The 25,873-nt window shown below is 33.5% G+C and overlaps 1 protein-coding gene across 1 annotated transcript in view; it reads left to right on the top strand.

Annotated features, from left to right (window-relative positions):
* The window catches only part of LOC149782029 (prostatic acid phosphatase-like), a 38,353-nt gene that overhangs the window by 9,341 nt on the left and 3,139 nt on the right, over nt 1-25,873 (top strand). Inside the window, exons 4-10 of the mRNA XM_089933433.1 lie at nt 583-735; nt 3,881-3,979; nt 7,978-8,067; nt 10,144-10,267; nt 10,655-10,785; nt 11,789-11,969; nt 20,233-20,367. Coding sequence (XP_089789559.1) covers nt 583-735; nt 3,881-3,979; nt 7,978-8,067; nt 10,144-10,267; nt 10,655-10,785; nt 11,789-11,969; nt 20,233-20,367 — 913 coding nt within the window. The remainder of the gene's footprint in view (nt 1-582; nt 736-3,880; nt 3,980-7,977; nt 8,068-10,143; nt 10,268-10,654; nt 10,786-11,788; nt 11,970-20,232; nt 20,368-25,873) is intronic.

Genomic DNA, 25,873 nt, shown 5'->3' with positions numbered 1-25,873 from the left:
TACCAATAATAATAAACGGCGTGGTCTTAATACAATTAATAACTAAATATATCCCAATGACTTCAAGTATTTTACTTTTATTTTTCAAGGGAGGTAACTCATTTAAGTAAATGATTAGGCAAAGTAGTAGTTGTTTCCCTTGGATATTGTACACAGCGGTAGTAGAAAATGCTTTTAGTAAGAAATCTGCACACTAATGGTGGAGTCGAGGGCAGAAGACCTGAAGAAATAACATGTTATGGACTAAATCCATGTAGAAAGCAATGATGATAAAAAACTGTTCTGATGCATGTTTGGAGATGAAACCAGAAACACACATTTTTGTAGGTCTTGGAAACTTGTATTTCTCAATGTGCCGTGTAGCGTGTTTTTAATATCCCAATAATTCCTTTCAATAAATCTCCATAGATTGCAGCAATATATTTGATAGAAGTGCATGAAACTCTTTTATTACCGTTGACTTAGTGAAGAGTATATTTAACATCCAATCACGTGCATGGAACACAAGCAGTGAGAAAACGTACCTCAACAATTAGCAATCGCTTCCTTATTTTGTTGTAATCAGATCCCTGAAATTAACAGGTGTATGTGAGAAGCACTAACATTGACAGAACCTTGATGAGTGCTTACTCTGTACTGGCTGGATTGTTTCCTCCTGACTCTGCCCAGGAATGGAGTCAAACACTGAACTGGCAGCCCATTCCAGTCCATGCTGTGCCAGTGAATGAAGATTATGTAAGTATGATAAATTTAGGAAAGACCCTGTTTAAAGACATAGAATGATTTGGTCAAAATGTTTGAGAAATCAGCATTGAACCTGACTTTTATAGCGAAGTAAGAATGCTTAGGGTTTTTTCTTATCTTGCATGAAGGATAACTGTGTGTGTGAGTATGTGTAATTTGGATTTTTAAGTGAAAGTTTATAGTCATATTTTGAACTGGGGCATCATGCTACAGTCATGTAGCATGATGTCCAACCCAGTCACATTATCCTGTTAGTACCATTTTTTAATAAGTATTTGGTATGATTTAGCATGGGTTTGAACCTGCAACCTTTTGCATTCAAGGTGGATGCTTTGACCACTTAGGCTGACTAAGCTAATGATATTGTTTAGCATACACTATAAAACTTGCATCTTTTCATCATCGGTTAAATAATTTGACTAGATCTGAAAACTGATCTTTTATTCTTACTTGAAATTCCCTTTTAGTCTCAAGAGGCCAAATCGGAATTACAAGTGAGAATAAAAGAACACCTCAGGATATCTAACATAAAGGATACCCCAGTGTCTAAACTCTTTAACCAATCAGACCACAACATAAATTGTATTTAATATCAGATAATAGAAATTATCCAATCTGATCCTGAGCTCTTTAATAGCAACATTAATTGGAAAAAATAGAGAACTTTATTGGATTATATGCTATACATCTAGTACGTATTAACTTATCTATTTAAATGGGAGACCATGCATTACTAACTAAATGTTGTACTTTAACCCTAATATGCCATTAGTAGTATTACGAGTCTATGCTCTTAAAATAAGTAACAGAAAAGAGTGAAGACAATAAGCTTTGTAAAATTAAACATAAAATTTATTTCCCTAAAAGTAAAAAAAAATAAGAGAAAAGAACTTACATTATTGCGAATTAAATCCAAATTGTAATCCAAGAATTAAAACACAAGTCCTATCAAAGAAAAGTTCTAAGTGAATCACAGTTCAAATCCCAATGAAAATCCAAAATGGATGGAGATGATGTATGCAATAGTCAGCATTGTACTGATGTGTTAACAGTCTCTTGCTGTATCACAGAAGATATTATTCCAGTTTTTGAATTCTATATAAATTCCAGTAAATATCTTTGTCCAGGAATGAATTTAGAGCACTTTAGTATTTGCAGGGAAAACAATCACTTGAATTCAATAATTTGAAGAAAATAATAATTCAGCCCCAATCTGGACACAACATAAAACAACTTGACATTTCAAGTGTTAAGGCATGACTGAAAGAATTCTTATCATAACATGTCATAAGACTAACTAAAATCCAAAATAGATTCCTGGATGGGGGTCAAGAGTTCATCCTTCTGGAAAAAAAGACGTTTGTGTATGAATTAACACATGCCTCACATCACATAGTCCAGGTATGACCTTGACTCAATTTAATGATTCTTACTCTGAGAAAGAATTTTTAAAAAAATAAAAAAAGTTGTTTTACCAAAACTATCACTGATTTTAAGGTCAGCAACTAGATACATTGTTTCTATTATTAGGTATTCACATCAATGAGATAAATTTTAAACAATCAATCAAGTCAAACAGAACTGAACTTAATTTTGGAAAAAATTAAGTCCAGTAAACAATATTAGATTACTGTTATGTATATTTAAATTAATTGTTTGTCTGTTTGTTTTAAAGTATGTTTTTATTCTATTACATGTTATTTTAATGTAATATTGTTTACTGGACTTGATAATTGTCAGACTTAAGTTCAGTTCTGTTTGATTTGATTGATATTTTTTTATTTATTTCATTGATGTAAATACCTAATAATAGAAACATTGTATCTAGTTGCTGATCTTAAAACCAGTAACAGTTTTGGTACACAACTTTTTTAATTTTTTAAAACTTCTTTCTCAGAATAAGAATCATTTAGTTGAGTCAAGATCATACCTGGACTATGTGACGTGAGGCACATGTTAATTCATAAACAAACTTCTATTTTTTGCAGAAGAATAAACTCTTGACTCCCATCTGGGAATCTGTTTTGCATTTTAGTTAGTCTTATAACTGATATTATGATAAGAATTCTATCAGTCATGCCTTAACATTTAAGAATTCAAGTTGTTTTATGTTGTGTCCAGATTGGGACTGAATTATTATTTTCTTCAAATTATTGAATTCAAGTGATTGTTTTCCTTGGAAATACTAAAGAGCTGATAATTCTTGGACAAAGATATTTACTGGAATCTATACAGAATTAAAAAACTGGAATATTATTTTCCGTGATTCAACAAGAGACTGTTGACACATCAGTACATTGCTGATTATTGCATATGTCATCGCCTTCCAGCTTGGATATTCATTGGGATTTTAACTGTGATTCACTTAGAACTTTTCATTGATATGACTTGTGTTTTTGAATTCTTGAATTACAATTTGGATTAATTTGCAATACTGTAAGTTCTTTTTTCTTATTCTTTTTTGCTTTGTATTCTGGGGAAATAAATTATTTGTTAAATTTTACAAAGCTTGTTGTCTTCACTCTTTTTTAAAACTTATTTTAAGAGCATTGACTCGTAACAATTACAACAACATATAATGGAATAAAAATATTTTGAAAAATAACAAACAATTAATTTAAATATACATAACAGTAGTCATTGTCATTTGTTCGCTTTTGACCTGAAGTCAGAAAACTCAGCCAGAAGTGTGTAAGGGTGCATCTGTCCCCGTGTTTATTGTAGCATAATGGAATAAACTCATTTTTTTAAGAATCTGGTCATGACTGCTTGCATATTTATTCATATTAAAATGACCCTGTGAATTTCGGGATTCTCCACCTATGAACTAGCATAACTGATATTTACAATCAGCAATTTATTAGGGCAAAATATAATGGTAACTGACTGAATACATTTAAATAAGTTGTAAAGGTTTCACAAAAATTTTATATAAAGTTTTGGAATTATTAAGATTTTAGATGTCATATAGACAAAGTTTTCTGTATAACCATTCATTTAAACAGACTAGGTAAATTTTGATCAGATTGGGTGAAGGTTCATGTAAGTTGATTTGTGCACAATAGTTCATTGACATATACCCTGCCAAGCAAAAAGATCATTTAATTGCTTCATTGTTTCTTTCTTGCATTGACAGTTATTCTTTACAGAAACAAATTGTCCAAATTGGGATGACCTACATTCCAAGTTCTTGGAGTCAGATCCATTTTATCTGGATTCACTGAAGGAAAACCAAGTAAGACATGACATGGTGCATACTTAATGTTGCTTTTTTTTTCTTTCAGCAATACAGATAAGGTGTTCACATTGTCATTTGCAGAGAGGCCAAAACAATTGCAAACTCTCGGCAGTATTTTGCATTTTTCTAGCAGTGCACAGGATAACAGCTTTTTGATCTTGTTCTGTTTATAAACCAGAAACATCATCCTGGAAACAACTACTGTATTAGTTGGAGTATCCTCTGTTTTTTCCTTTGCCCTGATTTGCAATCATAGAAGACAATCTACTGTGTGAGTTGGTAATTTTCTGACAAAAAAGATTAGATCAGATTTTCTGCCTTATAATTTTCGGGTTTGTGGCTGGCATCTTTGGTCTAGAATGAAGGAAAAAAAACATTTTTTCAATGAAATACATGATTGTGTATATACCGTCAGACCTGAAATTTATCAACCTTTAAAGCAGGTTGATTCTCTCTCTCTCTCTCTCTCTCTCTCTCTCTCTCTCTATATATATATATATATATATATATATATATATATATATATATTCACTTTTGGTGTATTCATCCAACATGTTTGTATGTTTGTTGAGGTCTTAAATATAAATACTGCATGTAATATTTCCATTTTCATTTAATTACATAACTGGACTCAATTTTTTGGAACCACACATGTTGCGGTGGGGGACTTAATCTCATCCTTTTCACACCATGATGGAACTATGAATACACACAAATCACCACCTCACCTTGGCTGGCACACCAATGGTATCTCCACTATGGAGTGGCTGGTTTACTGTACAGCCAATGAATGAAGACCAATCATGAAAAGACCAAGACCTTATGAGTGATTTACCATCAGATACCATTTCATTAATTAGGGACCTTTATTTCAATCATATATATGGACACTAAAAAATTATTTTGAAAGTTTTGCATATTAAATTTAGATAATGTTGATCAACTTTGCAATAATTTAATGATTTTACTTTATTCAAAGAAATCTGAACAAACTTCTGCACTGAGTTGATGAGACACACCTTTTTGAACTTCTCTTAAATAGTGTAAATTTATCCATCTGTTTAAACATGAAAAGTAATCCTCTGAGGTATTGACAGTCAAATTACAGATGACAGCCACTTCTATTTAAAAAAACAAACAACAAAGTAGAAAACACAGAATGCATACTTAAACGCAAGTCAAATGTTTAGTCCTTAAACAGTAATGGCCCAGTTACAAGGCTGAATGTACATGTACACAGCTATGAACAAGTTCAGTTCTGACTGCATATGTACTTTAAGGGAATGGCCATTTAAGTTTTGGGGTTTTAATTACAAGATACATTTATTTCAAGTAAAACAAGGAATGGCATAGTGTCATTTTTATACTTCAATAAGAACAAGACAATAGTTTTTAAGAATCCCCCTTTTAGAAACTTAAATGGTCTCTCTCTTGATTTCACTGGATATTCAGCAGAAATCAAAGCAGTGATAATTGTAAACACTGTTATAAAATGATAGCATTAGAAAATAATATCAATTTCAGCTTGGGAAACTGCATTTCTAACACATCTGACTTGGCTTGTTGTACTTAACAGCTTCACAAACCATGCCCATTTGATAGAGACAATGTTCATTCCACAGTGGTTATCCATGAAACATTGTGGTGTGCCGAGCTATTCTCTGCAATCCACCATGGCAACTCCGTAGGGACGCACAAAGAGATGGTGAAATTTTTTTCTTAATACACAACACGCACTCTCTCTCCACCCAGCCATGACACGTGTGTTCCACAAAATCACCTGAACTGTATTGTAGCTGTGAAAACAATGACTTTAAAGGCCAAGTAGTGTTCTTATTGCTAAATGTACATCTTCTTTAAAATCAAATTCCAAAGACAGTTTTGCACACTTGAATTTAGAAAGAACTGCAGTATTGCTTAATACAAGATGTTGTGAATATCAAAAGCAACTGTTTTGGTAACCTGTAGGAATGCATTGTTGCAAAAAGGAAAAAGTGGATAAACACTTTAAAATTTTAATTAAAGAGGTTTTTAAGGTGTCTAGCCATGCTAGTAAAATGGGATAGTTATTTCCCTTTAACTAGAAAGTCAAACGATGTAGAACAATACATTTTTATTATTTAAACCATACCATTTAGCAGTAAAAATAAGATGAATCTGCCTATGAAATACAATATTGAATAGAAGATGACAGTCATTATTTTTAGTGTCTTATTCATTTTTACCCATTATTATTTTTGTTTTTTTAGCAAGAAATATTTGAGGGATCAGATTTACATAAACTGTTTTGAAAGTGTGAAATCTGTCATTGTATTAAAACTAGTTTTCAGAGAATAATAATTACATCTGTCTATATTTTTTCAGTTGTGTTCTGTTTTATTCAATATTTTATTGTATTCTTTTTAAAGACGATTGGCTGGCCACATGCTCTGATTAAGTGTCAGTTTATGAGTTTCATTTTAGTGTAAAATTATCATTTGTGACCCAGTTTTGAGCGGGGAGGCAGGTTTTTGTAGAGGAGTTTGCTTTACAGGATTAAATTTTATTAGAATTAAAAAAGAAAAAAATTCATGACCAGAAATCTCATTGAGCTTAAAGGGAATTTTGGTATAGTGAGGTTTCAGTTTTGAGGGAGTTCACTGTACATGATATGTGTACAGGTACAATAAACTGTTGGTTTGAAAAATTTAAACAAGACACATAGTCATGATCCTTGTTTAGAATTATGATGATAATATTAGATAGAATTATGTCTATATTATTCATTTAGAATTATGTCTATATTAAAAATTATGTCTATATGAATCATTTAGAATTATGTCTATATTAATCATTTAGAATTATGTCAATATTAATCATTTAGAATTATGTCTATATTAATCATTTAGAATTATGTCTATATTAATCATTTAGAATTATGTCTATATTAATCGTTTAGAATTATATCTATATTAATCATTTAGAATTATGTCTATATTAATCATTTAGAATTATGTCTATATTAATCATTTAGAATTATGTCTATATTAATCATTTAGAATTATGTCTATATTAATCATTTAGAACTATGTCAATATTAATCATTTAGAATTATGTCAATATTAATCATTTAGAACTATGTCTATATTAATCATTTAGAACTATGTCTATATTAATCATTTAGAATTATGTCTATATTAATCATTTAGAACTATGTCTATATTAATCATTTAGAATTATGTCTATATTAATCATTTAAAATTATGTCAATATTAATCATTTAGAATTATGTCTATATTAATCATTTAGAATTATGTCTATTAATCATTTAGAATTATGTTTATATCAATCATTTAAAATTATGTCTATATTAATCATTTAGAATTATGTCAATATCAATCATTTAGAATTATGTCAATATTAATCATTTAGAATTATGTCTATATTAATCATTTAGAATTATGTGTATATTAATCATTTAGAATTATGTCAATATTAATCATTTAGAATTATGTCAATATTAATCATTTAGAATTATGTCTATATTAATCATTTAGAATTATGTCTATATTAATCATTTAGAATTATGTCTATATTAATCATTTAAATTATGTCAATATTAATCATTTAGAATTATGTCTATATTAATCATTTAGAATTATGTCAATATTAATCATTTAGAATTATGTCTATATTAATCATTTAGAATTATGTCAATATTAATCATTTAGAATTATGTCAATATTAATCATTTAGAATTATGTCAATATTAATCATTTAGAATTATGTCTATATTAATCATTTAAAATTATGTCTATACTAATATTTTAGAATTATGTCTATATTAATCATTTAGAATTATGTCAATATTAATCATTTAGAATTATGATGTTAATTGTTTGATTTTCATTAACATTTCTTGAACATTACAGATATTTATACAAATAGCAGATGTTATAGCTGAATTCAACAGCTTGTATTAAATATTATTACAATGGAGAAATTTCCTATTTTAGGATCTGATTGACTTGATATCCCAGAGTACACCTGGAGTTGAGAGAAGCTTTGATGGTCTAGATGGAGTCCTAGATCCTCTCTTTTGTCAGGTAATATCATATTTATTGGTATATTTATTAACACGAGTCCATCCCATTCTTGAAAAGACTGGATTTGGATTTGGATTTTTTTTTTAATGTAGCTTTAAAATTTTTTCAGTCATATCGCTACGATGTCTACAGTATGGCAGTTTATTGTGATGTCTAGCACTGGGGCATCATGCCGCAGACATGTAGCATGATGTCACACCCAGTCATATTATCCTGACACCAGGTTGACTAGTCCTAACACAAACCTCTTATTTCTGAGTGCCAAGCAAGGCAGCTGTTAGTACCATTTTTATAAGTCTTTGGTATGACTCAGCTGGAGATCGAATCCACGACCTCCTGTTTCTGAAGCAGATGCTCTAATCACTAGGCCACTGGAACAGTTCCCTTGAAAAGACATTTTATTTTCAATTATGTCATGTTGCACTGTGTGTAATTATAAAAATGCGTGTCCCATTAGTATGATTTAGATGATGTCCCATTAGGATAATTAAAATCATGTCCCATTATTATGATTCAAATCATGTCCCATTAGGATGATTCAGAGCATGTCCCATTGGGATGATTCAGATCATGTCCCTTTAGGATGATTCAGATCATGTCTAATTATGATGGTTCAAATCATGTCCCTGTTTGGATGGTTCAAATCATGTCCAATTAGGATGATTCAGATCATGTCCCTTTTAGGATGATTCATATCATGTTTTATTATGATGCTTCAGCTCATGTCCCATTAGTATGCTTCAGATCATGTCCCATTAGGATGATTCATATCATGTCCCTTTCAGGATGACTCATCATGTTTTATTATGATGCTTCAGATCATGTGTCATTAGTATGCTTTAGTTCATGTCCCATTAGGATGATTCAAATCATGTCATAATAACTTGTATTATTGTAATCCTCATTGATGAATTAATAGTGCCCCATTTTATGCACAAGTTTGTTTCTAATAAATAGTGACATTGTTGTATTTAGTTTGTTTTAATAAATAGTGACATTGTTGTATTTAGGATTAATTGTGTCCATTTGTTATCATTACTTGTAAAGAGAATGTGAGGAGTTTATGATAATGTCTATTTGTACCATTATAGTCGAATCATAATCATCATTATACATGCCAACCATTACACATTTGGTGTAATCATTAGATTTTTTCACCAAATTGCACTTTATGCTGGCATGTAAATCGATTATGCCTTTTTGTTCATTCAATTTTTGTAAAACTAGTTTTAAAAAGTTGTTTTGTCAATTTTGTTATCATCCCTTTAGTTTCACTCAAATAAATTTGAGGATATTTTTCAGAGATGACAGCTACTTAAAAATGGGATAAGAGTACTTTCCTTATTTGCTATTTATAGCAACTGTATATGACCCCCTTTCCAAAAAAACACGTGTTTCTTCATATATGAGCTTTGCTTCACAGCTTCATTATATTGATAAGTTAGCTAGTTAGCAGACTAGACTATTTCTTTTAATGAAAATGGTGCCAGATGTTTAGAGAAATGCTTTACGGTGTGATTTGTGGGATATATGACGGAAAATATTAGAGCAAATGGATCTTTCCAAACATTAAAACATGTCAGATCAGAATGAAGGACAAATCAACATTGCTTAACAAACTTGAAAAGAAATATATGAGAGTAATGTATAGCACTTTGAGCACATAATCATGATCATTGCAGAAATTCCAGTTCAAGATCTTGCAGTGAAAGTTGCATAGACTAATTAAATTGAGTGTTGAACATAAATAAATAAATTTTCAGTGTATTTTGTGTTTGAATTCTGGTTCTAATCCATATTGAGCTTGCATTTGTGACAAGAAATTGTGACCAGTTGCAGAACCGGCTTAGTAGCAAAAATGTTTTTTGTTTCATACATGCTGTAATTCTGGCATGTAATATATGGATTACATTTTTCTTCTCCCAGATTACGATTTTTTGCCACTTATAATAGCAATAATTACACTTGTACCTCTCGTGGGGTTGGCATGTATGCATCATCATCATCATCATCAACATCATCATTATCATCATCATCGTCATCATTTTTGGAATTTTACTTCTTGTTATTTTCCAGAATGAGCATAACATGAGTCTTCCTGCCTGGTCACAAAAGGGAGACAACTGGAGGAGACTTATGCAGTTAATAAATGTGTCGGCAATTATAAAGTTTCCTCAGATAATTGCAAGATTAAAAGGAGGTGACTTTGTCAGTTTGATCCATTTAAATGAAACAAAAATATTGATTTGCAAGGTTCTTGATTTGCACATCTCTTACTGAAAATGTTGCATACCCATTTCTTATGTACATTTTCTGCCATTTCAAAATTAAAAACCACTTGAAATAAATCAAAAGATCTTCTTTATAACCATTTGAATAGATTTATTACTTTGAAGTCTTTATTGCTTATAGATTTATTACTTTGAAGTCTTTATTGCTTGGTTAATTTTAATCGAATTTTGCTGATTCACAGAGCCATTTCCATATTAAATTTTTACCTTGAATTATTATAGGTACACCAGCATGACACTTGAACCTTTTACTAATCACCATTTTCATAGAAATTTAAATTTTCTCATCATTTCAGGATACTTGGTTTATCAATTGGCACAGAATATTAAAGATAAGTTACGTGGTATCAGTACAATAGACAAGATAAAGGGAAAAGCAATGCACGAGGGGAAGATGTTTGCTGATAAGATGTACATATTTTCAGCAGTAAGTATTTAAAATTACTATCAATGATCTAAATGGGAAAATGTATTTGTGTTTTCTACTTATATATAGATACGTATATGTATATTCCCTTTCAAGTTGTGTCCAATTACAAATAACATAAACCCAGATCTGTTATCACATAATGTGCCAGTCATTCAGGGTCTGCCTTGTTTGTTCTTTTGATTACTCCAATAGCAAAAATCACTGACCTAGAATTGACAGTGTATTATGCAATGGCAGATCTGGGTCTGTGCAGTTTCCATTTGGAGAAACAAGAGTCCCAAGCATATTGCAGCATATTTCAGGGAATCTGGGATGCTTCTTGATGGGTTGAAAAAAAAAATCTGATAAGTTTTGTGAGACTTTTCAGAAAGAATCTCTGCCTCATTTTCCAAATCCAATATATTGTTTTTGTTAAGATCAGCATAGCCTGCTGTTTGGGATTTTTTTTAAGTTTCTGAAATCTTCATTACATTTCTTGATTACATAGATTTTGTAATTATCAACTTAGCACAAACATAAAATAACACTCTGGACAAGCATATTTTAATAGAACATCACAAGTGCAGTTTTGAAGCCACAAGTAAGTTGTCACTTCCCTTAACGTCAGACATGTTTCTACTAAATGTCATTTTTTGTACAAAGTTTTAGAATGATAATAACCAGTTTGCATCGGTACAAGTCTTTGTCTTTGTCAATGTGGATATGTGAGAAAGCTTGTCAATATCTTCCTGTGGGTAGGTGGTTGTTCATGGGGGATTTCCCAGGTTTTTCCTGTAACAGTTATGTTGAACAGCATGTGTTTAAACCTATCGTGAGAGAAAAATGGCATTAAACCCTTCAACAAGCACTGGTCAACATTGGATTGGTCTTGATATAAAATGTGCTCAGCCATTTCTTTCTTCTTTTCTGTGTGTGTTTAATACTGATCACAAACACTGTTTGTGAAAGACCAAACCTGGATAATCAGCATTTGACTGTTCTAATTATCTTTCATTCATAGCATGATTCTACGATTAATGCCCTACTGCAGACCTTGAAAATATTCAATGACATCAACCCTCCATACAGTGCCTTGTTCATGATGGAGCTACACAGGGATAGCAGCCTGCAGGCCGGCCACTATGTGCAGATGTTCTACAGGAACGATTCCTCAAAACCTCCTCTTTCTCTTCAACTGCCAGGTGAGGTTACAGCTTGAGGACATTGTGTCGTCATTCAGAAACTTTGAGTGAATACTTGAAATCAAATATTTTCTTTTGTTTAACAAAAAAAATATCTCTCTCCATACTTAAAAAGTTTTCATATATTTCATAAAATACAATTTTGTTGTTGTTAACATCAATAAGTTACTATTTATTATTGAATATTAAAACTGAGGGTGCACATTCAAGTAGATGAATTCTGTAAATATGGGCCCCTTTTTCTTGTGTTCAGTACCCTTATGCAGTAATCTGTAAGTATAATGTTACTATGGGAAGCATACAGGTTTACTGTGTGATAGATGTGTTCATCTTGTACAGAAGTACATTTTTACATAGTGTTACTGTGGTGATATTAAGTCTAAGACACTATAAATTTTGGGATACCTTAAGCATTTTCATGTACTTTAAGTCTTTGGACACCGTAGACATTTTCTTCTGCTGATTGCTTGGCTTATTTTATCGATTGAAGCAGTATCTTTTTATTAAAAAGGAGGTTTCACGGTTGTTAAGGGACTATCATTATGAATTAATAGATGGAAATGTTATAAATTAATATAATTTGTTGGAAACGTATTTACCGCATACAGGTTACTTTAGTCTCCAGCAGTCATGAGTAATAGTTTTACTTTTATTCTGAGAATTCATCTAAGATAGATGTTGCAGGCATATGCACTCATTTCTGTCAGTTTAAAAAATACAACTATTGACAACACCCTCTTGCTTTCTACAAACCAACATATAACTATTGACAACACCCTCTTGCTTTCTACAAACCAACATACAACTATTGACAACACCCTCTTGCTTTCTACAAACCAACATGCAACTATTGACAACACCCTCTTGCTTTCTACAAACCAACATACAACTATTGACAACACCTCTTGCTTTCTACAAACCAACATACAACTATTGACAACACCTTCTTGCTTTCTACAAACCAACATACAACTATTGACAACACCCTCTTGCTTTCTACAAACCAACATACAACTATTGACAACACCCTCTTGCTTTCTACAAACCAACATACAACTATTGACAACACCCTCTTGCTTTCTACAAACCAACACAGGGTGACTACCTCTCATGGTTGAAATCTACCCCCATGCTGCCAATTCCGTATTTAGTTTTTTCAGCCACTAATAACATGTATAGACATAAATGAGATATTCCAGACTTGTTCCTTGTGTATAATTTAGGTATTTTACTTTCCATTTAAAAACTACTTTTATGTAAAGCTTCTCTGTGCTTCCTATCTTGTCTTCATGGGTTGAATTTGAAGGATACACTTCTGGTGTGTCACGCAGTGAAGTATTTTACTTTCAGTTTTGATTGGTTTTATTGTTTGTTCAAGTCCAGGGTAAAACAGCAACCACCAATCGGAACTAACTGTGGCTTATTCACCATGTGACACGCTGGAACTCTGTCCAGATAGATACAAGGCAGCATGTAAGCTTTGCTCAAATATAGCTATTAACTGAGCATTGAAGTTCTTTAATTGTACCTGAGAATAAGTTCTGAATGTCTTATTTTACATTGATATATGTAACACTGGTCAACAGTGAAATCATTACTGACTTGAAAAGGCCCTAATCTGTAGTATTTTGGTGTGCCGAACACGAATATAACCGTGAAAAATTTGTATTGGCTCTCGTTTTGAAGATATTCATATACCTCATTTTCTATGTTTCACTGTGTAAATTTCTCCAGTAGGACTGCAGCAACATCCGGAATAATGATGTAACATTGCATAATACCATCATGCTCACATCATCCACAGTTGATTGCATCATTTTCTGATGCAATGCAATACTAATGCCATGCGGCTGCTGAAGTAAGTTGACGTCAGCAGTGTACTATACATGTGTAGGCCTATTATACTAATGCCAGGCGGCTGCTGAAGCTGACGTAAGCAGTGTACTATATAAAGCCCAATCAGATAGGTTCAGCATTTAAAATATTTTAGACGTTGTGCGAGACAGTTCAAGCTACTGTTACATAAAACTTATTATTTTATCCATTTACGTACAATAAAGAACAGTAATGCCTCGAAAGTGTGTTAATACCACGGACAATTTGTGCTATATTTGTGGGGAAGTGACATTTGCCAACCAGAAGAAAAGTATCAATTCTCAAGTGAAGAAGGCATATCATCTTTACTTCGGATGCAAGGTTGGTGACCAAGACAAGCCTTGGGCTCCGCATATATGCTGTGCTACATGTACAACACAGCTTTCACAGTGGTTGAATTGCAAAAGGTCATCAATGCCGTCTGCAGTCCCAATGGTGTGGAGAGAGCCAAGCAACCACCTAAATGACTGTTACTTCTGCTTGGTTCCTCCTCTTTCCGGCGGAATAACGAAGCGAAAGAAGTCGAGAATAGTCTACCCAAACATTCCGTCTGCATTGAGACCAGTTCCACATGGTGAGGGACTTCCTATTCCAGAACCTCCAGCAGAATATTCTCTTGATTCATCTGATGAAGACAAAGGTGAGTCGACCTGTTCTTCTCCTGGTCCATCAGCATGCAGTGATCCAGATTTTCACTGTGGTGCATCATCAACCCCACACAGAATAACACAGGAAGAACTAAATGACCTGATTCGTGATTTGGACTTATCAAAGAACAAGGCAGAATTGCTAGGATCAAGACTCCAACAATGGAATCTTCTAGAAGAAGATGTCACAATTACTGCATATCGAAAGCGCCACCAGCAATTGGAGCCTTTCTTCAGAAAGGAAAGTAATCTGATATTCTGTTCCGATATTGAGGGCCTCATGAATGCTTTAAAAATCACTCATGACCCACAAGAATGGAGACTATTTGTGGACTCTTCGAAACTGAGTCTCAAGGCTGTGCTTTTGCACAATGGAAACATTCTTCCATCTATTCCAGTAGCGTATGCTGTCCACATGAAAGAGACATACGATAACTTAAGGCAGCTACTGAATTCCATTGAGTATAACAAGTACAGCTGGCACCTCTGTGGTGATTTGAAGGTAGTTGCCCTTTTAATGGAACTGCAGCAAGGATATACAAAATACATGTGTTTCTTATGCGAGTGGGATAGCCGAGCAAGGGAAATGCACTACATGAGGAAGGAATGGACTCACAGGCAGAATGTAGCCATTGGAGAGAAGAATATCCAACACCCAGCTCTGGTTGAGGCTCAGAAAATCTTGCTACCACCCCTTCACATCAAACTAGGTTTGATGAAGAACTTCGTGAAAGCCATTGACCGGACTTTGCCAGCATTCCGATACCTGCATGAAAAATTCCCTCGACTCAGCGAAGCAAAGATTAAAGAGGGAGTTTTTGTGGGTCCTCAGATTCGAGAGCTTTTCAAAGATGACCGGTTCAACAACTTGCTGGAAGGTGACGCGAAACAAGCATGGAATGCTTTTGGCCTAGTTTCTACAAACTTCCTCGGAAATGTTAGGGCAGAAAACTATAAGGAACTAGTAGAAGACATGTTGATGAAGTATAAGAAACTTGGCTGCAATATGTCTCTAAAGATTCACTTCCTTCATTCCCATTTGGATTTCTTTCCTAGCAACTGTGGTATTGTTAGTGATGAACACGGCGAACGTTTTCATCAAGATATCGCAACAATGGAACAAAGATACCAGGGAAAATGGTCCACTACAATGCTGGCTGACTACTGCTGGACACTCCTCAGAGATGCTCCCGAACAGCTGTACAAGAGACAGGCGAAGAAATCTAAGATGTAGTCAATGACTTGATTTTTTATAGGTAGGCTATTACAGTTGACCTTTTACTATTGGAATGCATTTCGTTATGTAAACATTAATTTCTTGCAGATTACAAAAAAACTAGAGCCAATTTTGCAATTTGACTGTCATATTCGTGTTCAGCACATAAAAATTGATAAGAATTGACTAATTTTATTTCAGTAACATGACTTTTGTAAAAATTTGTTGTCCAGTGTAATCAGTCACTGAACATGAGAATGGAATAAACTACATGAGTACAGATCCAGCAAGGGAGCAGATTCTGATATACACGAATTATAGTCACCTTGTCTTAATTGTCAAAGGATATTAGGTGTTGTCAGTAATTTACTTTTTCACATACAGAAATAAGTGCATGTGGCTATAGCAGTTGTTTCGCATCTGCTGTAAGTACAACATGATGGATTTGATTGTTAATCATCTCGGCTCCCACACTTGAACTTATCCCAAAGATTTTTTTGCATGAAGAAATTGCTCTATTCTTCTGTTTTGAAGAGAGCACCATAATTCCTTCCAAACTGAAGTGACGACATGAAATAAGATGTTTATAAAGCATTTGTGCAATTTCAATACATGTGGCTTGGGGACCAAGAGGAGTCCTGCATCTGATCAAATGGAGCATCCTGAAATGGCCCAAAAGGTTCAATTAAAATCACTGACAACTTCATTTTAGTCAGTTTGGAAGTATTGTTTTCTTTCTTCTTGTAAATGATGAGAACAGCATATGAACAGATGACAAGTTAACATCTCTTTGTAATCTGCATACTGGAAATACGAGTATATCAACACATACAGAATCGCATCACCCTGACAGACCTATGATGAAATGTCTATCAAGTTGATATGTATATCAGTAATGTATCATGTCATAGGCAGTGTATTGATATGTGTCTCAGTAATGTATCATGTCATAGGCAGTGTATTGATATGTGTATCAGTAATGTATCATGTCATAGGCAGTGTATTTATATGTGTATCAGTAATGTATCATGTCATAGGCAGTGTATTGATATGTAGATCAGTAATGTATCATGTCATAGGCAGTGTATTGATGTGTATCAGTAATGTATCATGTCATAGGCAGTGTATTGATATGTATATCAGTAATGTATCATGTCATAGGCAGTGTATTGATATGTGTATCAGTAATGTATCATGTCATAGGCTGTGTATTGATATGTGTATCAGTAATGTATCATGTCATAGGCTGTGTATTGATATGTGTATCAGTAATGTATCATGTCATAGGCAGTGTATTGATATGTATATTGTTTCACCCTTAGTTGCAACCATATTATACAACTTCTGCCATGTTTTTGCTCTAGTTTACCAATTGTCATTTTATGCATTGTTGCATTAAAATTGGAAAATGTCACCAGTAATTATATTTTGTGCCAGTATTAAAACAAAAAAAACAATATTGTTTGATTAATAGTTTGGACTTATGGTAACCTTGTTTGCAGTATGGTATTACCTCATGTAAATTGAAAATTGTGACTTGCGCTAAATGAAGTACATCTTTGATTTTGAATCATTGGCACCACTGCACAGAAACTTCAATAATATTTTGAAAATATGGTAAAAAGTCTCAGAAATGATGCTTTGAAAACAATTGCAGTAATAACATAGTGGTAGTTTATGTCAGTGACCTTAAAATAAGTACATGTGAACTTATCTATGGTAATCATGTTAACATTGTGTTATAAAAGGCCATAATAGGATTACTGTTGTCGAGTAGAGGAGTACCGGAATCACCTTCTGACAAAATTCCCTCATTACCCAAGTCAGATTCAAGCTTTAAACAATTCACTGGCCTGGATTTATGTCAAAAAACAAGAGGGAAATCCATGAATTGTAATCAAAAGGGACCACTGAAACAATCAGAATGCCAAAATCATAAGTGGAATTAAAAACAAAACTAAAATGGATTGGTGATGATTTAGTTTATATTTAGAATTTTAATTTATATTATGGTCATTCTAAATATATAAAAGTTATGTTTGCTATATTCTGGTTATGTCCCTAATATATTTATAAATATTCATTAAACATGGGTCTTTTCACATGAATTACATCACTTTGTAGGATCACTTATCTCACTGTGAAATGGCTATGCTTGAGTGTGTGGAACAAAATAAATAAAACAGCAATGGAGAAATAGCTAAAATGTACTCCGAAAGAAGGACATTTTTTAGAAGTGATAAATAAAGAAAAATCTGCATCAAATAATTTTAGGAATGAACAATGACACAACTTACAAGTGACACTAAACACATTATGCACTTTGTAAGTACTGTACACTATGGCATAGGTCTCCTGGCAAACTCTAAGTAGACTTGTTGTTGTTGTTGTAGGGTTTAACACCATTTTTCAGCACACAATAGGCTAAACATGGCAGCCATTATTAATGGCGAAGGAAGAACCTGGGAAACCCCCCCAGAAAGAACCACCAACCCACGAGAAGCTACTGGCAAGCTTTCTCACATACCCACATTAACCGAGTCCGAGACTTGAACTCAAGCAGACAGAGGTGAGATGGCAGTGATCCGTAACGGAAAGCGCTTTAGACCACTCCACCTCTCGGGGCTCCCTAAGTAGACTGTAAATTATAAAGTCTTTATTTCATGTTGGGGAAATCAGAAATATGCATATGCAAAATTATAGCATAAAAAACATAGTAGTTTATAACAGTTTTTTTGACATGCTAATTGAAATAGAGCTGGTCACTACTGTGTGATTTATGGTGCTTTTGCTAATTTTGTCATGAAATTTTTTTCTACAAGTGTTGGAACAATGAAATATTTTTTACATGTTCATAAGTCCTTGGACATGAAAAATAATAATTATATTTTCCTTTTGTAAGACTTACCATCATTACAATGCTATTCCATATATATAATGGGATCCATGACCATTCCTTCCTTACAAAGAGAATGTGTTATAATGAGGTACCTTATACTGGGGGTAAATTATGCATATTATGTTTTTTTTATTACATCATGTAATGGGATCCATGTCCATACCTGCCTTACAAAGGGACTGTGTTATAATGAGGTACCTTAGACTGGGGGTACATTATGCATATTATGATTTTTATTATTACATCATGTAATGGGATCCATGACTATACCTGCCTTACAAAATTACTGTGTTGTAATGAGGTACCTTATACTGGGGTACTTAATTCACACCATTACTATAACTTGATATAATTGGATCCATGATTACAACTGACATATATTAGGGATTGTGTTATACTTAAGGGTCAGCCTTATATCAGGGATTGTGTTATTTTGAGGTGTCTAACATATTAGTTATATTGTTATACTCAGGGGACTGCCTAAGGGATTGTGTTATATTGCAGTATCTGCCTTAGGGGTTATGTTATATTGAGGTATCTGCCTTGTTAGGGATTGTGTTACATTGAGGTGTCTGCCTTATGTTAGGGATTGTGTTATATTGAGGTATCTGCCTTATGTTAGAGATTGTGTTATATTGAGGTGTCTGCCTAATTTTAGGGATTGTGTAATATTATGGTATCTGCCTTAGGGATTATGTTATATTGAGGTATCTGCCTTATGTTAGGGATTGTGTTATATAGAGGTGTCTGCCTTATGTTCGGGATTGTATATTATATAGACTGGGTCAAACAATCATGGGAATTATCCCACGTGAATATGGTCATAAAAATAAACTCAGAGAGTTCAGGTCACAGAATACCTTTTTGCTGTTACAGAGTTTTGATCTGAAAGCACTTTAAGGAAAACAAACTCTAGGTGGACTATGCTCGCATTTCTTAACGATTATATATTCTATTACAGGATGAATGTAGGATTTCTTGTAAAAATTGTATCAATTGCTTTAAACTAAAATGTCTCTTAGACAAACACATTATTGACCTGGTAGATAATCATTACCTCTGAATAGATCTGATGTAATTGCAGCTGCATTATGTGCATATAGTTCAGATTCGTCATGACGTACACAAATAGATTGGCTAACAAAAATAAGATTACGTGTCCATTAAAGTTTTCAGCGGAATACCTGTCGTATATACTCACTTATGTGTCAAGTCAAATTATAGAGATCCAGATTTTCTATCGCATAATGTACCAACAGATCTGGGTCTATGCAGTTTGTTAGTAGTAATTGGTAGAACAAGGAACATTGGCCCTGATCTGCTGGCATATTATGCTATGGCAGATCTGGATCTATGGTGTTTGCAATTGGAATCAGAGTGGGTATATAATCAATACATCATTGTTTATAAAGTAGGTATTTTAGTACATGTGTGTGATCTAAAGGAATCCTCTCATTCACATTCAGCATGCACCATGCCTGCACACCATCAAAGCTATTTCTAAGGTTGACCAGACTCGAATAATTAAGTAAATGAAAGGTCAAAGGGTCATTCTTTTCAGCATGTAATAACAAGAGATCACACTGTTTTATGCAACAGTGTTCAATACAATTATTCCTTTTTCAGACTGTGATATTAAATGCCCTGTTGATAAATTTATGCAACTTGTTGATGACATGGATGTAGAGCCCAGCAAGCTACAGGCAGCATGTGGTATTGGTGTCTCAGGGACTGGTAGATCTACATCTACTGGCATATCCAGTAAGTTTATTTCTTCTATTTTCAGTAGAACATAAATTGAAGCTTCTTATTTTGAAATATGTACTCAACTTACAAGTTGGGAACAACTGAAATGGTCTTATTTTATTTGAAAAATATTGAATGTGCGAAAGTTTGAGCTGAATGGATGCACAGAGTAGACATTAATGACAGCAAGGAATGTACTTTATGCTTACTGTATCAGTTATTTGCTACATACATGCAATTTTTCTTGGATGAGGGACTCAAAAGTTTTGTATTTTATGCCCCCATCATGACACTGGTATAAATATATAATAAAACCTTATATAATTCCTCTGCAGTGTCCCAGATTAGTCATAACTGTCTGTCTTTTGTCCCTCATTTGCCTTTAGGTCGGTATGAAGTCTCTGGTGGGGCATCCATACTGTATGAACACATTTCTTGTGGATAAATTTCTTTTACAAAAAAAGTGCTAGACGGTATTGTCTTCATTATAATTTCTGTAATTATTTACAGATTGAAATAATTAGAAATTATATCATTGGGAGTTAAATTCAGATTTGTGTGACATAGCTAACATCAAAACCCTGCAAATGATCATTTCCAGATTCTGTCTTAGAACCTAAATGTAACCAAGCTATTAAAATCCATGCTTCAGATGACCAGACAGTATAGTCCAATTGCAACAATGAGCTCATAACATGCATAGACCATAGGAATGTCTGCCTGTCACCTGTCTGTGTTATGATATTAGGAATGCATCATGCATTGTTTCTTTTCTGTAAATTGCCATTGGTTGTATTCAAAATGTCTGTCCTTTGTGTAGGTTTAAACATATCTCAAGCTTAAGTTTCATGAAATATAAAAGGTGAGCTTTTGCGCATTACCTCAAAGTTTTCTAATTCCAATAGCCTTTTTGTAGTGCCCTAGATTAGTCATAAGCTGTCAAATTCCAATACTCTTGCAGTGTCCTAGATTAGTCATAAGCTGTCAGATTCCAATACTCTTGCAATGTCCTAGATTAGTCATAAGATGTCAGATTTCCGTAGTCTTTTGCAGTCCTAGATTAGTCACAAACTCTGATTCCAGTGTCCTATATTAATCATAACTACTGTAAAAATGTGACTGAAATTTCACCAATATTTAAGTGAAATTTCACTGAAAGTTTTGGTCAAAAAATTTGTGAGATTTCTCTGAAATTTTGGGCAAGATCTCAGATCTCAGAAAGTACCAATGAAATAGCGGTATGATTTTGGTATGTTACCACAACTTTCACTAAAATTTTGGTGAGATCTCACTAAAATTTCATTGACAGTTTGGAGTCATTTCACTAAAATGTTGATCAATGTATTCACTGAAATTTCTTTGAATTACCATTGAAATTTGACTGATATAGTCAAATTTAAGAGTTACAGTAAACTATTTTACTGGAATTTCAGTAATTTTGCACTGACATTTCAAAAGGTTTCGAACGAAATAATGGAAATAAATTATACACACTTTTTAACAACCATAATATTTCTTTATATTAAATGAAACAAAATTATACAGCTGTTATGACATACTCGAGATACAGAACTTGTACTGTAGACTTGTCTTTTGAATGTACAAACTGTGGCTGTTGTGATCCCTGGATTCATAAGCATCAGTGACAAATGCTTATTATGATATAATTACACTGATTTTCCTCAGAATTCTAACACAGGATATTTTGCTGATATACACAATAATAGCTAGTACAACTCAAGTCATTGAGGATGACTCATCTTGTGGGCCATGAAAACATCTCTGCAACTATGTCATCACTTACCCACCACTAATCTATACGTTGTCCTTCCTTAAATACTGGAGTTGAATCAATTTGGAATTGTATAACTTCAAAATTTTGTCCAGTTTGTTCTCATTTAACATGTTAGATTCTACTATGGAATTGGTAATAGCTCAAAAAATCTTCATGGTGTAAATTACAAAATGCTAGTCCTGGCATTTGGTTGACTTACATATTTACCAATTACATTCCCGTCAGCTTTGTTTTCGAGCCATTCTAATTTCCACACATTTTTCAAACTGTTATTTAAACGTTTTGTGTCGATATCTGCTAAAACATTTGAAATGGCATGCCTGTCAAACATGCATATTATCATTTGTTTCTGTTACATGAAAATTCATTGGGCAAGTACAAACTTTTGACCAGTCAGAAAGCTCTTTACATCAATATCACTGCTCCGATGGCCTAGTGGTAAGAGTGTCTGCCTCGGTTGCGGGAGGTCGTGGGTTTGATCCCCGGCCAAGTCATACCAAAGACTTACAAAAATGGTACTAACCGCTGCCTCGCTTGGCGCGCAGCGTTAAGAGGTTAGTGTTAGGACTGGTCGGCCTGGTGTCAGCATAATGTGACTGGGTGGGACATCATGCTACATGTCTGCGGCATGATACCCCAGTGCAAGACATCACTATAAACTGCCACACTGCAGACATCATACTGATATGACCAGAAAATTTTTAAAGCTATGTTAAAAATCCAAATCGTGCACAAACACACACACACATACACACACATCAATATCTGTTAAATACAGTAAATAATACTGCTTTAAGGATCCCAATGGAATGGGACTGAACAAACAGATATTTGAAAACTGGATTGAAGATTATATAAGCCAGACCATATTGAGGAAAATCAGATTCAGGTCAAAAGAAAAAAATTAGGATTGTGCTTTAAAACAGCAAACAAACTTGTCCTCTGAGGGCAGATAAACCCAATTAAAGGTATAGAAATGGAAACATAATAATACATATGGAAAAGAAGTTATTGTTCCAGAAATGAATAATAAAATTATAGCTATCAGAAACAGGAAGCATAAGTTTTGCTGAAAATCGATCAAAATCTTCAAGAAGCAAAAATATTGTCCTAAATTATGTTAAAATGAGAAAAAAGTTAGTTTTTTTATATCATTAAAGTATTGTTGCTTATTGATATTTTTTCAATGAAATTTCAGTGGAATCTCAATCACAAAATCTTACTGATATTTTCAGAAGTTTGATAAAATAGCAGTGACATTTCACTGAAATTTGGTGAGATAACATTATTTTGGTGAAATAAAAAAGTGAATGTTAGCGAAATTTCATTGAGATTTCACTGAAATTTCAGTCACGTTTTTACTAAGGAAACTCTTTGATTCCAAAAGTCTTTGCGTTGTCCTGGATTGCTCATAAACTCTTTGATTCCAGTAGTCTTTGCAGTGTCCTGGATTGCTCATAAAGTCTATGATTCAAATAGTCTTTGCAGTGTCATGGATTGGTCATAAACTCTTTGATTCCACTAGTCTTTGCAGTGTCATGGATTGCTCATAAACTCTTCGATTCCAGTAGTCTTTGCAGTGTCCTGGATTGCTCATAAACTCTTTGATTCCAGTAGTCTTTGCATTGTCCTGGATTGGTCATAAACTCTTTGATTCCAGTAGTCTTTTGCATTGTCCTGGATTGCTCATAAACTCTTTGATTCCAGTAGTCTTTTGCAGTGTCCTGGATTGGTCATAAACTCTTTGATTCCATTAGTCTTTACATTGTCCTGGATTGCTCAAAAACTCTTTGATTCCAGTAGTATTTGCATTGTCCTGGATTGCTCATAAACTCTTTGATTCCAGTAGTCTTTGCATTGTCCTTGATTGCTCATAAACTCTTTGATTCCAGTAGTCTTTGCATTGTCCTGGATTGCTCGTAAACTCTTTGATTCCAGTAGTATTTGCATTGTCCTGGATTGCTCATAAACTCTTTGATTCCAGTAGTCTTTGCATTGTCCTGGATTGCTCATAAACTCTTTGATTCCAGTAGTATTTGCAGTGTTCTAGATCAGTCATAAGCTCTTAATGGATGACCATTAAGAATACAGATACTTAAATATTTTGACTATCATTCCTTTAAAACAAGTTGAATACCATATATACTCACTTATAAGTCAAGTCCAACTTCAAACAACATAGACCCAGATCTGCCATTGTATAATTCACCAGAAGATCAGGGTCAAACAGCATAGAGCCAGATCTGCAGGTACATTATGTGATGGCAGATCAGGGTCTATGTGGTGTGCAGTTGGATCTGGCTTATAAATGAGTATATATGGTAATGTGTGCCTTTTGTAAGCCATGGCAAGCAAAAGGTTGGAATTATTGAAAAAGCTATATAACATTTTTTATTTCATTTTAGCAAAAATGTAACATTTTGTTCAGCACATGACAAAATTCTAACTGTACTGAATGAACTGAAATATGTGTTGTTGTTATTGTAAGGTTTAATGCCATTTTTCAGCACAAGATAGGCCAGACATAGATATAAATGGTGGAAGAAGAACCCGGGAAAACCCGGACAGAACCACTGACCTACAAGAAGCTACTGGCAAACTTTCTCACATACCTACATTGACTGAGCCCGAGACTCGAACCCATGCAGCTAGAGGTGAGATGGCAGTGATCCAGAACTGTGAGCACTTTAGACCACTTGGGACCCCCTGAAATATGTGTACTTATTTGATGGTGAATTCCATTCAGATGTCACTGACATTAAGCTTCTAATGTTCATGATGCTTTAACATGACTTTATACATTAAGTCTGTGCATTATTTAAGACTGTTACATCATTTGTGACATTAAGCTTCTACCTTATGTGGCACGGTGATAACATTTGTGACATGACATGTCTGTTGTATATGGTAATGTAACACTGTGACATTAGGCTTTTGCCTTTTATGATGTTCTGACATCATTGTGACATTATGTGTCGATTGTCTATAATGCTGTGATAGTAGGTGTCTGTCGTTTATGATTCCATGCTATTATTGGTAACATTAAACCTCTCCCTTATATAAGACTGTGACACTATTTGTAACATTAAGCCTTTGCCTTATGTAAGACTGTGACACCATTTGTAACATTAAGCCTGTGTCTTATATAAAACTGTGACATCATTTATGACATTCAGTTTTTGCCTTGTTTAAAATTAATGTCATATGTGACGTTAAACCTTTGCCTTTTGTGACATCAAGTATCAGATCGTTAATGCAACCACAAAGATGGGGTTGGGGTTTAGTTGGAATGGGAAAGAATAAACATTAAATTTTGTGATAGCATCCTTAGTTTTATTTTCTTATTGCTAAACACTGGTATTTCATATACAGTTGTTGTTTGCATTTGTTTGTGTGCCTGTGTTTGTGTTTGAACAGATAGTGATTTTATTTGACATATGCTGTTTTTAATTCATTAACTCCATGAGATTTTTTGTCATTTTTTGGCCAAGAAATATCAGTAGGAAACACTGCGTCCAAGTCATTTCCGTTTTACCTGATGCCTAGTTGTGTTAAAGACGTTTTTCAGAGGCAACTTTGCTTGCACATAGTCTGCTTAAGAACTGAGGCGAAAAAAAAACTAAAATCCAGAAACAAAATCTGATTCTGATGACAGGAAAAATTTCGGTTTTAAAAAATCAGGTCTCAAAAGATCATTTTTCCCTCTGTATTTTGTGATGCAATTAG

The sequence above is a fragment of the Sinohyriopsis cumingii genome, chromosome 15 (assembly GCF_028554795.1).
Source record: "Sinohyriopsis cumingii isolate HCF-2022 chromosome 15, ASM2855479v2, whole genome shotgun sequence".
Classification (NCBI taxonomy): domain Eukaryota; kingdom Metazoa; phylum Mollusca; class Bivalvia; order Unionida; family Unionidae; genus Sinohyriopsis; species Sinohyriopsis cumingii.
The sequence above is the reverse complement of the archived record's forward strand: the minus strand, read 5'-3'. Positions and strand labels throughout refer to the sequence as shown.